General features: G+C 40.7%; 1 protein-coding gene across 1 annotated transcript; it reads left to right on the top strand.

Moving 5' to 3' along the window:
- Positions 1 to 407: 407 nt before the first annotated feature.
- Positions 408 to 18,325, top strand: LOC145450608 (endosomal/lysosomal proton channel TMEM175-like). The gene is made up of 17 exons (XM_080329122.1): positions 408 to 689; positions 1,748 to 1,893; positions 3,512 to 3,563; positions 3,634 to 3,669; positions 4,447 to 4,527; positions 4,654 to 4,737; positions 4,802 to 4,894; positions 6,951 to 7,029; positions 7,095 to 7,187; positions 9,127 to 9,181; positions 9,254 to 9,407; positions 10,475 to 10,519; positions 10,815 to 10,871; positions 13,660 to 13,763; positions 13,825 to 13,923; positions 13,984 to 14,047; positions 17,903 to 18,325. The coding sequence occupies exons 1-17, from the start codon at positions 549 to 551 to the stop codon at positions 18,038 to 18,040; spliced, it is 1,521 nt and encodes a 506-aa protein (XP_080185248.1). The 5' UTR covers positions 408 to 548; the 3' UTR covers positions 18,041 to 18,325.
- The last annotated feature ends 753 nt before the right edge of the window (positions 18,326 to 19,078 follow it).

Here is a 19,078-nt window from a genome sequence, read left to right as displayed (position 1 = left end):
ATGCCTATGCTTACGGCGCTTTCAGAATATTTTGTGACAAAGACTGGGAATTACATCCGTGCGACTGCTAGACCTTCAAACTGCCAAATTTAATAAGGTATCACCGGATTTGTCACAAATTGTTCCCGAATCTTTTTTTATGCAAATACGAATCTTGATTTTCACCATAGATGTTCCTTCATGCATCAAGTTCATCTCACGGACGCTCAGTCGTGAATAGGATGGAATGCGCCTCGTTGCTCTGCGGTGCTAAGGGGATTGTCCCACAGTTAAATCGATTAATGCCAAATCTTGCGAAACACAAAAGCAGATAGACGAGAGTAATATCCGTTCTGCATTGTTTAGAAATTTTATTACCCTCGTTAGATAGACTTCCGTTTGTGCTTTGCAGTAGCGGTGTGTATCTGCAGCCGGCAAATACATTGCTGCCAACTCGGATATAAACAGACGGGCTGCATGGAATGTTAACCTCAGGCAGTGCATATGCAAGCCCAAATGCAGGCGCGCTACTGAATGGTTTGCAAATAATACATCACATTTGAGGAGTAATGGCTGCGGCAGTTAGCAACGAAGAGGTCGTGGTGGAGGATGTTCCTGACGGACTTATCGACATTCGGTTTTCCACGGTTCGCGCCGAACGACTAAAAATGTTCAGTGATGCAGTGTGGTCGATCATAGCTACTTTGATGGTATGTTTATGAGTGGAGAAGCAAAGAGTTTGTGTTGACACATCCCTCGATAAGGGCTGGGCAAAATCGACTATTGGCCTGACTTAGTGATCCCATTCCGAGTTAAGCATATGATTATCACTCATTATGACGTCATAACGCAGTAGTATTTCTCGACCTCCAGTTGTTTCATGGCACTATCTCAGATATATGTCGTCTCAGTCATTCTATCAATATTAACATGACATGATACGAAATATTTGTTTGTCAAGCCTAAAAAGTGTACAACGTAAATTCATATTCTCCTGTATCAATTGGTCATTCTACCAAGAGTAAAGAGGAGTATAAAACTATAAAATTTAACTACAATACTCATATGCGTCTCATTTCTTTCGACTGGTAAATGGATAATTTTCCGCTGAGTCAACAAATTGCGTAAACCAAAATGGGAGATTTGGGGCAAAGTAGCCCCATGGGTTATCTCCACAACAAGAGCCAACTTGAAAAAACTAAGGTCATATTAGAAATCAGTGCCCTTCACAGCCCCCAAAACCGCTCTTACTTTTTCTGCCTAAAAATATGTGTTGACCGTGTTATCGTTGATAAAATTGCCAAGGGCTGTAAAAGTTCAACAAATAGTCTATCTCCACTCGAATCACTATAATTGAAACTTGATTCGGATACGTATCACATCGAATCGCTAAACACCATCGCAGCGGATCGAAGATCTGCAAAATATACGCTACATCTCGTAACAATGTAATTATTTGTATTACAATGGAAAAATATTCAGTCATTTGGTTTTTTATCAACTTCAATAATTTTGGCATATCTTGAAAATCACTAGTTCTTCTTGATGTTATTTCTTCCACCTGCACGTGAGTATCGCCAATGGTTACTTTGGCCATATTTAAAGTAAGCAACATACATTTGTTTCGAATTGACTGAAATCGGCATTTCAGTTACTAGTATTTGTTCGGTCTACTCGAATTTCCGTCTAATCGCTCCACTCGATGTTAGCTGGATCATTATGATGGAATTACTTAAAGCAGCTTTGACGTTCTGGTTTATTACGATAGATCGCACCGTCAATGCATTTTGTAGCGGAAGATATGCAAAAGTCTGAACACGGCGTCGAAACGATCGCAAGGCTACTGATACCTCAAATTGGGTTCTTCTTTCTAGCCTTCCTAATCGTGTGTTCCGTTTGGGCTAGTCATGTGTGGTGAGTGGGTTTTCACTTTCGGTTATATCATATGCTTCAAGTTCTACTTCAGGTTTTGAAGATTTCTTTCATAATTTTGAAAGTTTTTCAAAGCTTTTGCCGAAAATGTTTATTGGACTCGATTTCCAAAACTTTAAGGTAGTGGGACTTAACCGGTGTTCCATGGAACGCTTGGGGTTTCATGACCCAGTCTCATGGGTTCCGTGGAGTTCAAGACACACACTCAACTGATTCATATGAATTACTATGATAAACCCGTCTTGGTCATCATTGGTTGGAGGCGATTAGACCCTATCTGCAATCGAATTGTGACTGATGTTGTGGTGGTGCGTCGTGTGCAGTGGCGCACGTAAGGGGGGTCGGTGTTCGAAACCCAAAATGTGAATTCAAGCCTCAATATTTACAAGCTCATTTGTAATTTAGCTATTGATATCACCATAGTGTCCTATATGGCGTGGGTACAAGCAAATGGAAAGTGTGACCTAGACCAATATCACTGAGTCGTGAGATTTGCTTGTGTCCACACCGCATATAGGACACTATGGGATCACACCGTTGCGTTCCGACCCAATACGACCAAAACTACGATGACGCTTTCGAAGGTGAAGACTATATTTTGTCTGAACTGGTATCTGAATGGAGATAACAGAAGTCACACCGATTTTCAACCAATGTTCATTATATTGTTTTTTGTTTAGTGTGGAAATTATGTTTTACTGGTTTTGTGCATCAGTAATCTATAGGAATAGATTAGATGTCTAGGTAGATGGATATTGTGGTAGGCTTTTTTGAAGCCATGACGTCACGAATATTCAATTGTGACGTCATATTGGATCGACTTGACCATTCAAAATATAGGGTAAATATAGCTCCTTTGACGAAATATCAGTAATATTGTCGTTGAACCGACCATTTTGAGGGTTCCAGCCATCCCATGTCGGTATACGTCGGCTATATCGGGTGGTAATTGTCCGTAGGCTCATGCAACATGTTTTTTTGGAAAGCATTTACACAATTATGGCATATTTTTCAACTTGAAAACAAAACAATTTTTTTCAAAAGGATTTAGTTTAAAACACTGTTAAAAACATGTTTTAGGCAAAGTGTTTTAAAACACCGTTTGTTTTAAAGGCAACCCTAAGCGTGAGTTGGCAAAAGGGTAGAAACCACTGCTTTCAAAGCGGCCTGTTTCAATACTCACTCACGCATTTTCCGCTTCTTCTTCACTTTTGACTTCTTTGTGGAAGATTTCTATGCTTCAGTAATATCAGTGCTCAAAGGCGAGACAGCGTATACGTATAGTGGTGTAATCCACAGCTTCAGCACCAATAGGTTGTGGATTCGAGTCCGACCGAGGTCGACTCCAGAATTCCCACCCAAGTGTTGGAGGTTTATGTGGGCTCCTCCTCGCCATCTCATCCGCGTAAGCGGTATCTTACAAAAGTCTAAAAGAGGGTGGTGCTACAAGTCGGCAGTGACAGAATCAAAAATAAGTAGCCTATTATCGGCCTGCTGTAAATGATCATTGTAGTCGACTAACACCGTGAATACCACAAACTATAATAATCAGTGCTCAAAGGTCCTTATCTCTGAGGCTGACCTCGTATCGTTATTGTAGGACTTTCCAGACAATGGAATCGGTGACAGATCTCAGCATCGTCTTGAACTTGGTAGGCCGACATTTAACAACGTTATAACCATACCGATCGATATCTCATTGTTGAAAATTCATATTTTCAGGCCGTGCTGCTAGCTGGAGGCTTCCTACCATATTTTGTAAGTATACCTATATAATAAAGTATATAGGTTTAACTGAAAGCTTCCTCTTTGTCAGTTGAGGCATCGCAGTCAGCATGCGAAAAATATGTCCCTTGGTTATTTTGAGTTCATGTTGTAGTATTTGCGGTATACCTATGGTCGCATTTAAAACAAATGGTTGTTTTTGTTTAATACTCGGCAAAAATTTGGTGTTCCGCAAAGGCTGGCAGATTAGCGTATTTGCTCCGCGAGTTAGTGGATGCCACTGCTTCAGTGTTATTTTTCGGGTCGTTATGCAAAGTTCTCAAGTGTGCGCGTGTGCTGTATGTGTTCCACTGTGGATTGAAGTTGGTGTTATTGGGAGCAACTAATATCATAGTGGCGGCTCGTCCTGTAGAGCTACTGCGGCATTGCCGCTGACCTACAATTCTGTGCTGTAACTTTTTCTTATTATTTATATGCGCATACCAACAACAAACAGCGACATTGCGGTGAAAATCGCGTGATTTTCTGTGTTTTCGCGCAAAATGCCTAGCCATATTCCTTATCCTAGTAGCTCTCATCACTCATGTCTCTTATCTATGCTCCCAAAGTCACTCATAATAAGGAAAACAAAGAGTTAGTTTATTTATTTATATTACCAGGCGACATTAGCGAGGAGATAGGCTCGCTCGCTCAATAATAGTTCGTTTCCCGTATTTCAATCTAAAAAATGTAGTAAACCTACGTATGAACAAACGCCGCAATCCCATTCCATCCGAATCCTCGGAATATTACTTCTACATTCATTTTCAGTACTCCATGATGACTCGATTCATGACGTGGAGAACGGTGCTGATCTACGCCTCGATTCACGTTGCAATATCTTTATTAATGGTGAGAAATGACCGTGTTTATTGACCACTGGTACGACACTAAAAAATGTTTTACATTTCAACATTATTAGAAATGACACTATATAGTGAATTATTTATTTATGAATGGTTTGCAAAACACGAACAGACATGTTTAATACTACACGCCTTCGCTTATAACGACGGGGAAGTGCTGCGGAGCAGAATAAAGGAAATGTCACCTGACAAAAAGGTAGCTGTACCAATTGATTCGTAGATGCATAAGTATCGCCCATTGGGAATCACATTTGTTTTAGAATGATAAGCGGAGAAGAATTCTTACGAGGGTTTGGGTTGCGCCGTTTTTTGCCTTGGTTGCGGTTCCACTGGCACTTCTGTCAAACATTGCGGTGAGTTGTTGGGAGATTTTTCATTTACTATAAAAGCAAATGCCGCGCACTAATGACAATAGTGTATATCCTCTGGAACAGACTCTTTAACACTTGGGCATGAAATTATCTACGCACCACATTTGATTGGGGTACGTTAGGGCTGGGCACAATGATTCGAGTACTCGAAATCGAGTATTAATTTGAATGATTCGAGTCGAGTAGTAAAAGACGATTTTTCAAGTACTGAAATTATACGCTTCTAGCCGCTGAAAGTTAATTTATCAACGATAATTATAGTCTCGATACTAAATTTCACTGTTGAAGCCTTGAAACCTTGATTAGCGGTATTGCAGAATACGAAACATATAGTACAAAGCTACGAAGGTTACTGTACGTAGCGCATTTCCGAAGTCAGGATAATCCCACAACATTTTCCCCAAGTGTAATGAAATCGGTATGGTCGATAAAATACCAAAGTATCATTTACGTGATGGATAACAGGCATTATATTCCTTGCGGTGGCAAAAACGGTACATATTTCAACTTTGACGTATTACATTCTGTTATGATGTCATAATCGGTGATACTCGATTATACTCGACTCGACTCGAAGCATATTACGTGATTCAGAATCGAATCACTCAGGTACTCGATTTTGCCCAGCCCTAGTACTAATATGTCCGTGAGTCAGAATATGCAATATATTGACCGTACCGGAAGTACTAAATAGTACGGAAAATATATTAAATATCAGGGATGGTGTGAACGTGAGGTTCACTTCGCGTTCTGTGTGTGAACCTCGGAAATTTAGAGGTTCACGTTCACAAACGAAGCTTGGTAGGTTCTGCACTGTGAACCCTTTCCTATATTACGTTTCACGTCATTATAACATATTTGCAAAATTCTTTGCATTTCAACTTCGGACCACTCTCTGCATGGCCCTGACAGCTTAGAAAAATCAACACTAAACGAGCTCGCACCTTGCCAATCTCATAATTTTGCTTTGTTACAAAAGTTTTCTCGAAATATTCAGCTTTCCGTTTGTGAATAGTTAGTGACTCTCTGTTGTGAGCTTGACCCGTAATCACAGAACATCAAGAACGAAATACACTACATGTGAAAAGTCAGCGAATGACAGCTTATTTAAACAATCAGTGAAATTGATATGTAGAATACATCGTTGTCAAATGTAAAAAATCTAGCAAGCGTATGGGATACATCTTGATTTGATATGTTCATTGTATCATAAAAAACAAATCCGTGCGATAGGGGTGTTGGCTACTGTAACTTGCTTATGGGGTAATATCGATAGGAAATAAAGAACCCCGTTGTTTATACTTTGTTCAATATGAATGTGGCAATAGTCAGACGTAAAATACATTGTCCTGCCTAGCCTTGACCGTTAAGGCGTAAGCTTATATTCCCTTGCAAGTCCTCGTCGAAATTGTTGGCAAAGTGGCGTAAGATAATGATTTTACTATAGCATTTGATTGCTCCAGTTAATACATTTGACGACGTTCGATAAGTCAGCATGTAATTCAGCCATATCGCATATGTGGCTTGAGTCGTCGCTAGGTATCGCGTACATTAATACATCACTTCACCAAAATGTAGGGTTTGAATAAGCAATATGACGTCACGTGACGTCAAAATGCTCACGTTCGCGTTAACACAGAATCTTTCAAAATGGTTCGCGTTCATACAAGCCTGAACCTTTTACAGGCTCGCACCATCCCTATTAAATTTTTAAATATAGTATGTAAGAAGGTTGCTATGGTATGAAAGATTTAATGTATGGTATGGAAAGAGTCAAGCATAAGTGACATAGAAATTTCTTGTCCTACCCTATCATAACATAGCCTATTATACACTGTTGTTAATAGAGAAGCGTGTCGCAGTTACATTTTTTCACCATCTTTCTGCTAAAACAAATTCAACACCCGACTATTCCAGACTGCACTGATAGAAGGTGGGAGGACTCGATATGTAGCTGCAAACTTGGTGTTGCGCGGATAACCAGTCATTTCCTCTCACCCTATGCATAACTATTAAGTTTCTGTTATTCCTTGTACAGGCGACGGTGAGTCTATCTTTTATATTGGTATTTCCTTGGATGCAATCGTTTCTCGTCTGGCTATGGAAGAGTCTCCCTGGTACGTAATTTTCCTGCCGCAGATACCGAATCCTTTTTGTCACAATGCCCTTATGCTCTGGTCAGGCAAACGGATGGCAACGAGGCGAGAGAGGAGAAGATGGATGTTGGAGAGAGAGGTGATTTTAACGGAGAGAATACGCAAGGGTCGAATTGAAGGTATGCGATTTCCCACATATTCCCAATTGTAATTCACAAGGAGTCATATAACAATGCGACGACACTAAATACATACTGTAAAGAAGTAGTTTTTCTAGGGGTAGGCTCTTTATCGCCATCTGATTCACAAAAACTGCGTCTTACAAAAGCCCAGCACGTAAGTGGGACGTGTAATCACCATTGATCTCGAAACACCATGAATTAGGGTTGCATTTCAAACAATCATGTTTATAACAAGGCATTTGTTTAACACATGTTATATACATATTTTGTAGTCATGACGTCACCAATATTCAATTGTTACGTCATGCTCGGTTGATATTGGCAATCGAAAATATAGGGTAATATAGCTCCTTTGACGAAATAGGCTTCCAACCCCTGTCATATACGGAACGAAAATATTCTTAACCAGAACTAGATCGTCATGCAGCATTTCTACGGTCGGCGGTCATCCTCATCAGAACATTCATTCCGTACCGATGATATATATCTTCGTACTATAGCTGTTGCGGCGACTATTCCGAGGGTTCCAACCTTCCATATCGTATATGTCGGCTGTAAATCGTCCGTAGGCTCATACTACATGGTTTTTGGAAAGTATTACCACAATCATGGCAGGATTATACAACTTGAAAAAACACAATTTTTAGGCCTTTGTTTAAAACAGTGAATAAAACATGTCGTAAACAAAGTGTTTTAAACAACCATTTGTTTTAAATGCAACCCTACCATGAATACTGAAACAGCAACAGCATGCCTGAATTTGATGGCCGCCTTCACATTGTATACGGCGTAATACAGCCGTCACGAGGCTTCTGAAATCATTGAAATGAAACATGATAAACTAGTTAATATTAATAAATAGTTGATGCATCCATTTATAGCTTTCATCACATTATCTGCATTTTGAACCATAAGCAATGATATCGATGTATATATATTATATTTATTCCTAGCATGAGTCCTCTTTTAGGAGGATTTTTCCGCTTTTCTCAAGAAAACCGAATGGTCCTCGAAGGACGCCGCTCAAATGTCCTCTTTTTTCGGATTTCGATATAGTGCTCATTTATTTCCCAAAAAATACCGTAGTCGGCCTTTTAGTTGGATAGGTGTCGATAATCTTGACGGTTGTATATAATTTCCACGATATTTCGTTCTCGTCGTAAATGATCATTCTCTACTGGGAAAAGTTGAGGGAACCGCAAAGCATTCATGGGCTGAAACTATAAAATAAATTTGATTTGTTGTTTTTGAGTCTTTTTTTGAATAGTATATTCATATTGAAATGAACCCGAATATTTTCGGCTGACACTCGTCAGGGGTAATCGTCAGCAACTAGTAGAGAATTGGAAAGAACATTGTATATCAACAATCGTATCACAAAATATGACGTCACCAGCATGAACGAGAGATTACCCCTGACGAGTGTCAGCCGAAAATATTCGGCTTCATTTCAATATGAATATACTATTCAATTGTATATTGAAGTTCTGTACCTCCAAGAAGCTCTTCGAGTCTTTTTTTTGCACTTTTGCTTTGCTATGTTTTTGTAACTTTTGCCTGCAACTACCAAGGAGATGTAAAACATATCTTCAAACGCAAACTTAACAATTCTAATGTCGTTTTACGTGTCGGCAAAAACAAATCTCCTCTGCTCAGGTTCTGAAAATATGGTAGGCCTAATATTATCATAATGATCAGCAAGGTCGTTAAGGTGCGGTCCTTCAGTTAGAGCAGGCTCTAGTCGAGTCTACTACACTCGAGTCACTTCTCTAATGATTTCGTTCTTACATAATTTATTCTGAGTATCAACATCATGCATGACTTACCCATGCGGTATACCGTAGTGCTCGATATGTATGCATATTGCATATATTATATAATGTGGATGTGTTCCAGTGATTGCTGCGGTTTTAATTGACTTTCTCATTTTATGCAGCATTCAATGACGGAGCATTCGCTATTGTCTCTACCCTCATTCTTCTTGACATCAAGTGCGTAGCTAAATTAGAAAACATTCCAATGTAGGATTGCATGAAGGTCCTTGTCGTATTTTGTAATTCCAGTGAAAAGTACCTTCCGACTAAAGCTAAAATGGAGAAAGATTTCCACGGCGATGCCATCGCGTGCGTTACTTCGTATTGGGGAGTATATCTGTCATATGCGCTTGTCTTTACATTGATTGGATTGCTTTGGGACGTTCAGTTGACGTTTTTCAAGGTGGGTTAAGTCCTTGCCCTCGTTATTGTAGCTATCCAATCCGAATACTTCTATATCCAGCCACTGGCGTAGCAGCATGTGCTGCCGCCCCTAGCTCTCGCTTAAAATGCTTCCCCCCCCCTAAGTAGACCGCAGCAAATTTCGACATAGATTCATGTTCAAGCAATCTTTTCACTGAAAATTATTAGAAACAATATAACGCGTCTCAGCCTCACCGTCCCAACGTTAATAAGGTCAAAAACAATAAAGACAAGAAATAGCGAACGAATGTATTTCTGTCAATCTGTCAATCGGACAATTATTACCAACTTAAACAGTTCCTAGGACCGGTTTACCTTCACAGCTATCTCGGTCTGAGCGCTGTACCAAATCGTCACCCAGAGTATAGATCACTAACCTATGGATAGATGGGCAACTTAGTTGTCACATTGGAATTCCCGGAAAAGCCTCCTGCTGAGACAACTAAAAGTAGCATAATTGGTCATGAACATGGCCATGGCCATCCTATAGTTGGCCAGGACCTCCGAGCGCTCAAATTTAACAATACTGATCTTAATCGAAAGCTATTGTTGCCCTGATTCGGGTAATACAATTTAAATGCTGGTCAGAAAATCGGCATTGTTCCGAATAATCGCTCGATATAATTTCCATTATCATGGTCAATTGGTCATCGTGTTGCGGCACTCCGATTGTTAGGAGCAATCGGCCTTGACGGCTATTTTGGAATGGCTCCATTGCTATGTTAACAAATTCGGAATCAGCGCGACACTAGCTTTCGATTGAGAACAGTTTGATTACATTTTATCTTACGGGACGCCAGCTATAGGACTACCAATTACGCTGCTTTTAGCCGGCTGTGTACACTGTGCAGCCTAATTTTGCCGCCCCCTGGAGCCTGCCGCCCCTGGCGCAGAGCCAGAACCGCCAAGTGGCTGCTACGCCACTGTATCCAGCGGTTACCATGTTAAAGAAACGCAATTCCGAAAAGCTAGCTTTTGCAAAGGCCGATATTCATAGCCTATATATTAATCTCAGAAGCTTTACTTCGCCTACTCTTTTATTGGCAGAACTTCAATAAGATTTCGAGGCTGATGCTTCTCATCAACCAATGGGTAAATATATTGACTGTTTTGTAAATATATTTTTTACCATTATCTTCACAAAAGGTAAGGTGTAGCCTAGTTCAGTTGCTTATAGACTGTGGTGTGAGGAGTTTCGCGGTTTTAAACGGTATATAGTCGACAATTTGCGGTCCTTTGCAGTAGCTAAAGCCAAACATTATTTGGCTGAAACCAATGTAAATGCACGGCGTAAGAATTATTTCAGCTGAGCAACAATTCTCCGTTGGAACTACTGTTATTCTCTTATCTTCATTGTAACCTTTGACAACTTGATTATAATTTTCAGAGCGTTGCGTGCGTTGGCGTGATTCCTCTGGCCTTCACATTTATCCTCCACTTTACGGTGAGTATATGTAATCACGCACGCACTAGTCTACGCCAGGGCTTTGGAGCAGCCGTAAATTTGCATTGCTCTAGCTCCGGCTCCGGAGGTTTCTTCTATCATACATTAGCTCCGGCTCAGAAAACTATCGAAGGTGTATGTCTATATCAGGGGTGGGCAACCCACGGCCTGCGGGCCATATGTGGCCCGCGAGAAGGTTTTGAGTAGCCCGCGGGCAAAATTCCCATTCTATTATCGAAATTCTGTTATATTATCGAAATTGAATAGCTCAGATTGTGAACTTGCAATGCCAACCAAAAATATGATTAGTCTGCCCGCGACACTTGGGATGTTGATGACTAGAATATCAGTTCCGACGCATTGGTCCAGTGACATTTTTAGTAAATCATCGTACATTACAATAAACTTAAAAAAGTAGCAAAGTTTTTCTTGACGCTTCTCGTATTTAATTGACACACGATTTCTTGCTTTGTACTTTGTAGCCTACCCCTACCTGAAAATGAAAAAACGCCTGATTTAGCCGATTGAGTCTAACTATATTCGCCATCACGAGATAAAGTATTTTCGCGTTTGCGCTCGCAGAAAGGTCGTCGACGATGAAATGTAGGCACAAAATGATTGTCGTATATTAGCGGAAATCTTCGATATCGATATGTCCAGATGCCGAATAGTCCTGTCCTTGCAAACTGAACCCATCGGGTGGTATACAGTCGGCCCGCAATATACCCAAGTAATATTAATATTAACGTTGAAAATTTTACGTGTCTGGTGTGGCTAGTGGGCAGCGCATTCGTTCGTCAATATCATGTAACCCTTTAGCCGAAAAAATTGGCCACCCCTACTCTATATAGATTACTAATTTACCCGTAGGTTGGTTATCTATACATTCTATAGTAATCTAGAGTCAGTCAGCATGCAGTAACATCGGATGCAGCAACGAAGACATAAGTGCCGTACCGGCTTGTGACGTCATAATGAATACTTTTCAATTGTCGATAACATCATAGTTGCACATAGTTGCACTAGAACGCACTTTACTCCGTGCCATTGCTGTGTACAGCATTAGAATTCTGAGGTGGCGTTTTAACACTGAAACCGTACTCGTTAACATAAGCCATACAGCTCAATTCAATCTTTAAATGTGCTATTATTATTCAACTGTAACTGTAGTAAGAGCAATATGGGCGGATATTACGACGTTATCAATAGAAATTCGAGTTGTACCAATGGCCAATGGTTTGACGTTCGATATTGGTACACTCGTTACCAGTCCATATGGTGTCGATCAAGTTTATCAGAGTTTGATATTTTCCCATTGAAACGAATCGAATAATCGAATTGAACACTGTGCCATGCGCATTGCGCCATGCCCATAACGAACTAAACTATGCAGTATGCACATTGCACATTTGCAAGTCACAGTGCGCGATAATCCGGGAATAGTAGACATCAAGAATGAATTCACGAAACAGATGATTACAAATTGGAAATCGCGTATCAAATCAGTAATTTGACTCCAACATAAAATACCATAAGGTCCTGACATCGCATTGAGTAGCTCGCACCGCGACAATTGTTTGCTGAGTGAAACGGCGTTTTGGGCTACTCTTCTGCCATCCCCTATTTACGCTCGAAAATCCATACTGGAGTGAATTAACGATCATGCGCAGTAATGAATTCCAATTAGCAAGTCTGATTGCATACTCAATAACACTGTCCAATTTCGCAGCCCGATTAAAGAACTATCACGAAAGAACTAGTATTTGCTCATTCGATTCATAGCAACGATGAGATGGAATTTCTCGGCTCGTGCTCGTCATATCGACATGTGCAACGAAATCACGTTTTTATCCTCTCTCCCATTTCGCGTAATACTTAGTGATCATTATTTTCGAACCGTACAATTGGCCAACAAGGTTATGCTGATGATGAAATTGCGGGTATGCCGAATACCCACAATATTCACAGGCATATTTCGCACACCGAGGTTCGGCACTGGTGTATGAAAATTGAACATTGAACATATGACAGCTCTGCTCTTAAATCCCAAGGAATATGGTTGGTCGGAAAAGGTAGCGCCAAAGAGGAAAATATTCATAATTTCGCGAAGGCCTGCTGTTGAATTATGTTAACTCAGCAGATATGGTTGTTGCATAGCATCTTATGAAATACGTCGGAGCCGGAGCTACCCCTCAAAAAACTAGCTCCAGCTCCGGCTCCGGCTGAACTTTATGTAGCGCTCCGGCTCCAGCTCCGGTAAAAATGCACGGCTCCGGGCTCCGGGTCCGGGCTCCAAAGCCCTGAGTCTACCTACAACCATTCAATCACTATTTGTACAGTAGGGATGCTCAAAAATTACTTTTTTATGCTAAAATTGTTAAGTTTGCCAAAGAAAAAAACGATGCAGACCAAATTTGGCTCAATTACAACGAGTAGAAGTGAAGCTATTAGAGTTTGAAATTTTTGAATTTATTTTAAAATAATTACCAATCTTTATTTCATATTTAACTTTCTACCCCATGGAATTGTTAACTTGTCTAATTAAACGATACTCTGCAAATTTGGCTCAATTCCAACCGACAGAAACGAAGTTATTGGAGTTGAAAATCTTGGATTTAAAAAATTGTGTTAACTGTGGATAATCCAAGAATTATATATTAATGAAAAACTCGAATAACTTCACTTCTTCACTTCTACTGGTTGGCATTGAACCAAATAAGGTATACATCATTTTTATAGCGAACGTAACAATTTTAGCTAAGCTTTTTTTCAACAACCCAACGTACAGAGAGAAAATGCAGTTCGCGCAGGCATCAAGATTGGTTGCGTAGCCATATTCGGTGGCGGGTTCTGGAATTGCGTCATGTACCTGGTTACTCTCGGATTTGCCAAGTATGCTGATTGACAGTGATGCATGAACAATTCGATTTCGAGTTTATAATTCATCGCACAGCTGCCGACCAGATGAATTATGGATGCATCCCAGCATCCGGCCCGGAGGAAGCGACTTCAAATTTTTCGTGGTCGAATTGTCAGCCTCTCCGATTTGCAGGTTTACAAGGAATTGTTATTTGGTCCGTGTCGGTGTTGAGCGGGAGTATTCTCTTTTCAGCGTGGTCGTCTTTGCGCTCAGCTTCTTGAAAAATGAGCTGATATCTGCTTATGTCGGTGCAGCTGTGAGTATATGTTGTAAGCTTGGATAATAGCCTACAAAATTAGCGAAATTAACCTGTCCGTTTTATAACTATGCACCACAATGGGCCGGAGTCAATATTTCTCAAATATTCACGACGGAAAAGGTATGTTCGCAAGCTCGTAAGAAGTGGGAGGGCTCCACATTTTCGAATACTGGTCTTAAAATGGGCAATTGTACAAAACACACACAACACGAATGACGCATTCACCCTATCAAAGTGACTTCATGTTCTGACCAACTACACATAATGCCGAGCGTGTATATCTGTATATACTCTATTGCTAAATTCAATTAAACCTGACTGATATAACTGGTCGACGGAGACGTAACTACCGCACCCCCAATCCCCCAGTTAGGGAGGGGGGACCCCGAAGGCGGTGCAAAATGATTTCTTATATCAATCTAAAGTATAGAGTATATTTTGGGAGATTTATTAGGGTTGTATTGATTCGACCTGACTCGAGTCATTACGCATGACTCGGCCACGTCATATGACTCCAGACATTCTCTATGACTTATGTACCAGGACTGCTAATAATTGGAAAACAGGCTTATAAACTGTCTTTTATCTGTTTGCATAAACATGAGTGATACAAACGAGTATATGGTGGATGCGAGGCATTCTGTATCATCCACGAGTTTCACAAAAGGCAGTTGAACCTGGCTGGAATAGTGGACTTGAACAGTGACCACAATGACTTGGACCAGGACTAGGGTCTCAACACTATCGCACGGACTCGACCCGATGCTCCCTGACTTGGACTCGGGACTTAACTCGTTGATGAATTGAAAATAACTCGATTTGACTGGAGTCAAAAATATAAAAGTAAAATTGACTTATCACTCGGAATCTTGTGACTTGGTTACAACCCTGAGATTCATTGAACTTGAAAATTATCTTCGAGCAGATTAGTGTCGCTGGATTTCTCAATTCTAATTCTAATATGGATGGATACCTATCTGTGATCATATTGCACAGAATGGAATCCGACTATAGTCGCAATTATGAGCCAACGGTATATTTAGGGTTGCATTTAAAACAGAAATCAATTTGAAACAAACATGTCTAAAACGAGGCGCTTATTTAAAACGTGTTTGTTATTGTTTTTTATCAAGCCATGACGTCACGGATATAATTGTGACGTCATAGTGATTTGACATTGACAATTGAAAATATAGGGTAAATATTACTCCTTTGACGAAATATCTGTAGCCTACTATAACTGTTGAACCTACTATTTTGAGGGTTCCAACCATCCCATATTGATATACGTCGGCTAAATCGGGTGGTAAATGTCGGTAGGCTCATACATGTTTTTTGGAAGTATTTACACAATTTTGGCATGATTTTACGACTTGAATATAAAAACAATTTTTTTGAAAGGCCTTCGTCTAAAACACTGTTTAAAACAGTGGTTTCCAAAGTCGGCGCCAGCGCCCCCCTGGGGCGTTCGCGAGCGTGAAGGGGGGGGGGGGGGCTGGCCACGAAATGGGCGATTGGGGGGCGCTGGCTCCAAAGTGGGGCGGTAGGGGGCGCTGAGAGAAAATGGGGCGGTGTAGGTTTAGAAGACAACTGCTGCGTAGTGCTGAAACTATTGATAAATAAAGCAGCTAAATTCGCAGTAAAATGCGGAATCGATTCAGCCAGGGCAATTTAGGGTCGTCCGTCTATCTATTCAGCTGTACCGGAAAAGTCCATTGTTACTTCACGATGTTGAACCTGCCCATCAATCTAGCAGACGGCAGTATCCCTGAAAAGCGTGGTTCACTGTGTGCTGTGAAAATTTGAGAAGGTATTGCTCACTGCTAGGTGTGATGGTATTACAGAAACTGCCTTGCGTGATTTTACTTTCTCTCAAACGATCGTGGATTTACCACAGTGCCGCAACCGTGGCCTTCGAAACAGCGTTTCTGGTTGCGAGAAACGATATCGCTTCCACTTGACGGGAATATTTTCCAAAATTTATGAGTAGAATATATCCGTTCTTAGCAATGATGAACCTGATAAAGGTTAAACGGGCACTGCCCGGATTCAATAATAAGCCCGTGATATTTCACCGTAATTTGATGGAGAAACATAAGGCAATCAACTCAGAAAATTGCACGAGGAGATGGTGATTCGATTCCACGATATATTCCAATAAGAAATTACTCTCCGGATATTCCATCCATTCTGTCAAGTTTACGAGCATGAAATGATTGGGGCGCTGATTACACTGCAGTGTAGAACAAGTTTGAGTTCAACCCAAAGTTCAGTATCTCCAATCAATCGTTCTGGATACACAATTGGATCAAATAGCGATACTCTCACTGGAGTCGGTTAGAGTTTTTTGTCATTGCCCTTTCCCGCTCATATTTGATAGAACGTGTTTTAAGTGCCGTGGTAAGGTGATAAGGGTCACAGCAGAAATCGACTTGACAGTACGGGACGTGAACCCTGGAGATTTTAGAATAAGATTGTTCTTATCACGACTCAAACCCAATATGACGACGATGATGATAATAATACAACAGCCTCATCCGTCTCATTACAAGCTGAAATAAATGCAGAACAACTTTGGTTTTATCATTTAGGCGTGGTGTGAGGGGGGTGTCGGGGGGTGCTGGCACTTTATTCGTTGTCCAGGGGGCGGTAGCTAAAAAAGTTTGGGAGACACTGGTTTCAAACATGTTCAAAACAAAGTGTTTTAAAACACCGTTTGTTTTCAATGCAACCAGGCATATTCCTAATGTCGTTTGAGGCCGTCAAATGTCAATCGGGATGCGTGAGTATAGAGACCCGTGCATTTCAGGGCTGGTCACACACGCCACCTCCCACCAAGACCTATGAAGTTTCGACCAGCATGTGACTTCGCGAAGTGTGCTTCCAAAAAATTCGCCGTCGAGAAAAACTTAGCCTAAAATAACCGCCGCGTGTTGGCCGAAACCTTCTATATATTTGAATCTAATTGTCGACAGTACATGGACGCCTAAATGATCACCGCCAAATAGTCCTATCCTAGCAATCTGAGCCCCACAGCGCGAACGCCATCCGCAGAGGAAAATAATGCTTTTCATGATGAAATAACAATTTGGAATCGTGTGCGTCTCACAAAAGAAGTTTTTTTTTTTTGGTTTAGTCTTGAACGTTTGGGCGATTCCAATATCTTTTAACGGTATAACAGACGGGAGGTTAGAAGTAAAAGCATGATACAAAGTAACTAATTACAACTGAATACTGAAGATGTATACTTATTAATTGCGAGCACTACATTTTCGAACACACCAACACCCTCTGCTCTACCGGCAAATCTGTCTTCTTTTTTTGGGAAAAGTGTTAAAATACGTGGAAATCATAGTCCGACGTACTGAACGGCAGAGCTGGCTAATTAAAAAAAAAACCGGGAACTTGAACGGGAAATAACCTTTTTTTTAGTCAACCGTACAAAAGTCGATGATCACACGAATATTCGGTAATCTGATCTAGAAAATGAATTTTCTGTCAACCTACCTACTATACGTCTTTAAAACGGGGAATTACGGGAGTAAAACCGGATTATTTATTTTGATCCAATAGTATTTTCCAAGTCACCCGAATTCTCGCCCGGAACTATACATTTTGAACTTTTACTATGTGTCCTCCCTTTCGGATCTCAAAGTAGCTGTGTGAGTTTACCTCTCATATTAAGATATAATACGTTGGTTTTATCCACAGCTATCTGTAAATGAAACGGAGGTGAAAAGTATTCATGGAAAGTATTCATTCTGTTTTATTCCTTTCCCTCTGATGAAGCCCCAATTTATGTATGCATTTGTCCAGTCCTGTATTTGGCAATTACCATTCACCGTATTTTAGCTTATTGGGGCGTATGCGCTCTTCATGATATTTGGAAGGACTCTTAATGCGCTCTTGTGCTACCCGAAAGAATATGAAAGTTTGTCGGGGTCGTCCGCACTCAACGAGGAGGCCGTGGAAGAAAATAAAACCAATTGAACAGGAGGAGACCTACAATCTACATTCATAATCCTATATAAGTTATACATCGTGATCCTCTTAAATTGTGGCAAGTATCATGCGGGTTTATACGGAATTAAGTTATTTGGAGAAAACGTTTGTATTATTGAGATAGTTTGATGTACATACTGATTTCGTGATGTATACAGATTTATATTGATTATGCCTCTAATATATTGTGTGCATTGCGATGATTTATTGATCTGTATTTGCGTGGCGATGTTCTACGGTGGTATGTTGTCAGGAATACAAGATTTCAATGCAGGTCATCTAGCCAACCGCACACAGATGTGTGCACCGCACCCAAAATATCATCTAACTCAGGGGCGGGCAACTTCTCCAGTCGGCGGGCCGGATATAGGAAAATCAAGTTCTTGGCGGGCCGGATTGCTGAATCGATACACTATTTGCCCATTTATCCACTATAAACGGAATAAAACGTCTTTAATGAATGTATTTCAACGACAGCACTGTCACTTCATAGCCATTTCTCGCCGATAACGACGAAGGCAATGTAGATTTGAGAACAGCATTGTCATACGGGCGACGCCATGTCTGCTTCTCACTCATCAATTAACACACGGTGCCATCATAGTGTCCTATGGTGACAGGCTTGCTGATCGCGAAATTTGATAAAACGGTTGTCAATCGAAAGCTACCGCGGTACTGATTGATAAAATATAATTTTTATTCTGCTCGTAGCTCTGGAACCCCCAAAATCAGCCTCGAATGTTGCATTGTAATGGTATTTGGTATTGTGACGCAACCATGCCATCTGGGAGCAAGATGCTGGGCAACCAATTGAGCATTCACACTCTCACTCTTATCTCCTGCGCACTTGCTCCTGAGCTGCTCAGACGGCATGGATGCGTCACAATACCAAACTCCGTTATAATGCAATATTTGAGGGTGATTTTGGGATTCCAAGGCCACTAGCAGAATAAAATTTATATATTATTAGCAATCAGTACCGCGGTAGTTTTCTATTGATACCAGTTTTATCTAATTTAATATTCG

This window comes from Botryllus schlosseri, chromosome 11 (assembly GCF_051294905.1).
Source record: "Botryllus schlosseri isolate E-star chromosome 11, Bs_hap1, whole genome shotgun sequence".
Lineage (NCBI taxonomy): Eukaryota > Metazoa > Chordata > Ascidiacea > Stolidobranchia > Styelidae > Botryllus > Botryllus schlosseri.
This window is presented reverse-complemented; position numbering and strand designations above follow the sequence as displayed.

Excerpts from the sequence above, each read along its gene's own strand:
- LOC145450608 (XM_080329122.1), top strand. The coding sequence starts at position 549 with ATGGCTGCGGCAGTTAGCAACGAAGAGGTCGTGGTGGAGGATGTTCCT. Across the intron at positions 1,894-3,511 it reads GTTTGGGCTAGTCATGTGTG|GACTTTCCAGACAATGGAAT; the intron begins GTGAGTGGGTTT and ends TCGTTATTGTAG. Across the intron at positions 9,408-10,474 it reads TTCAGTTGACGTTTTTCAAG|AACTTCAATAAGATTTCGAG; the intron begins GTGGGTTAAGTC and ends TTTTATTGGCAG.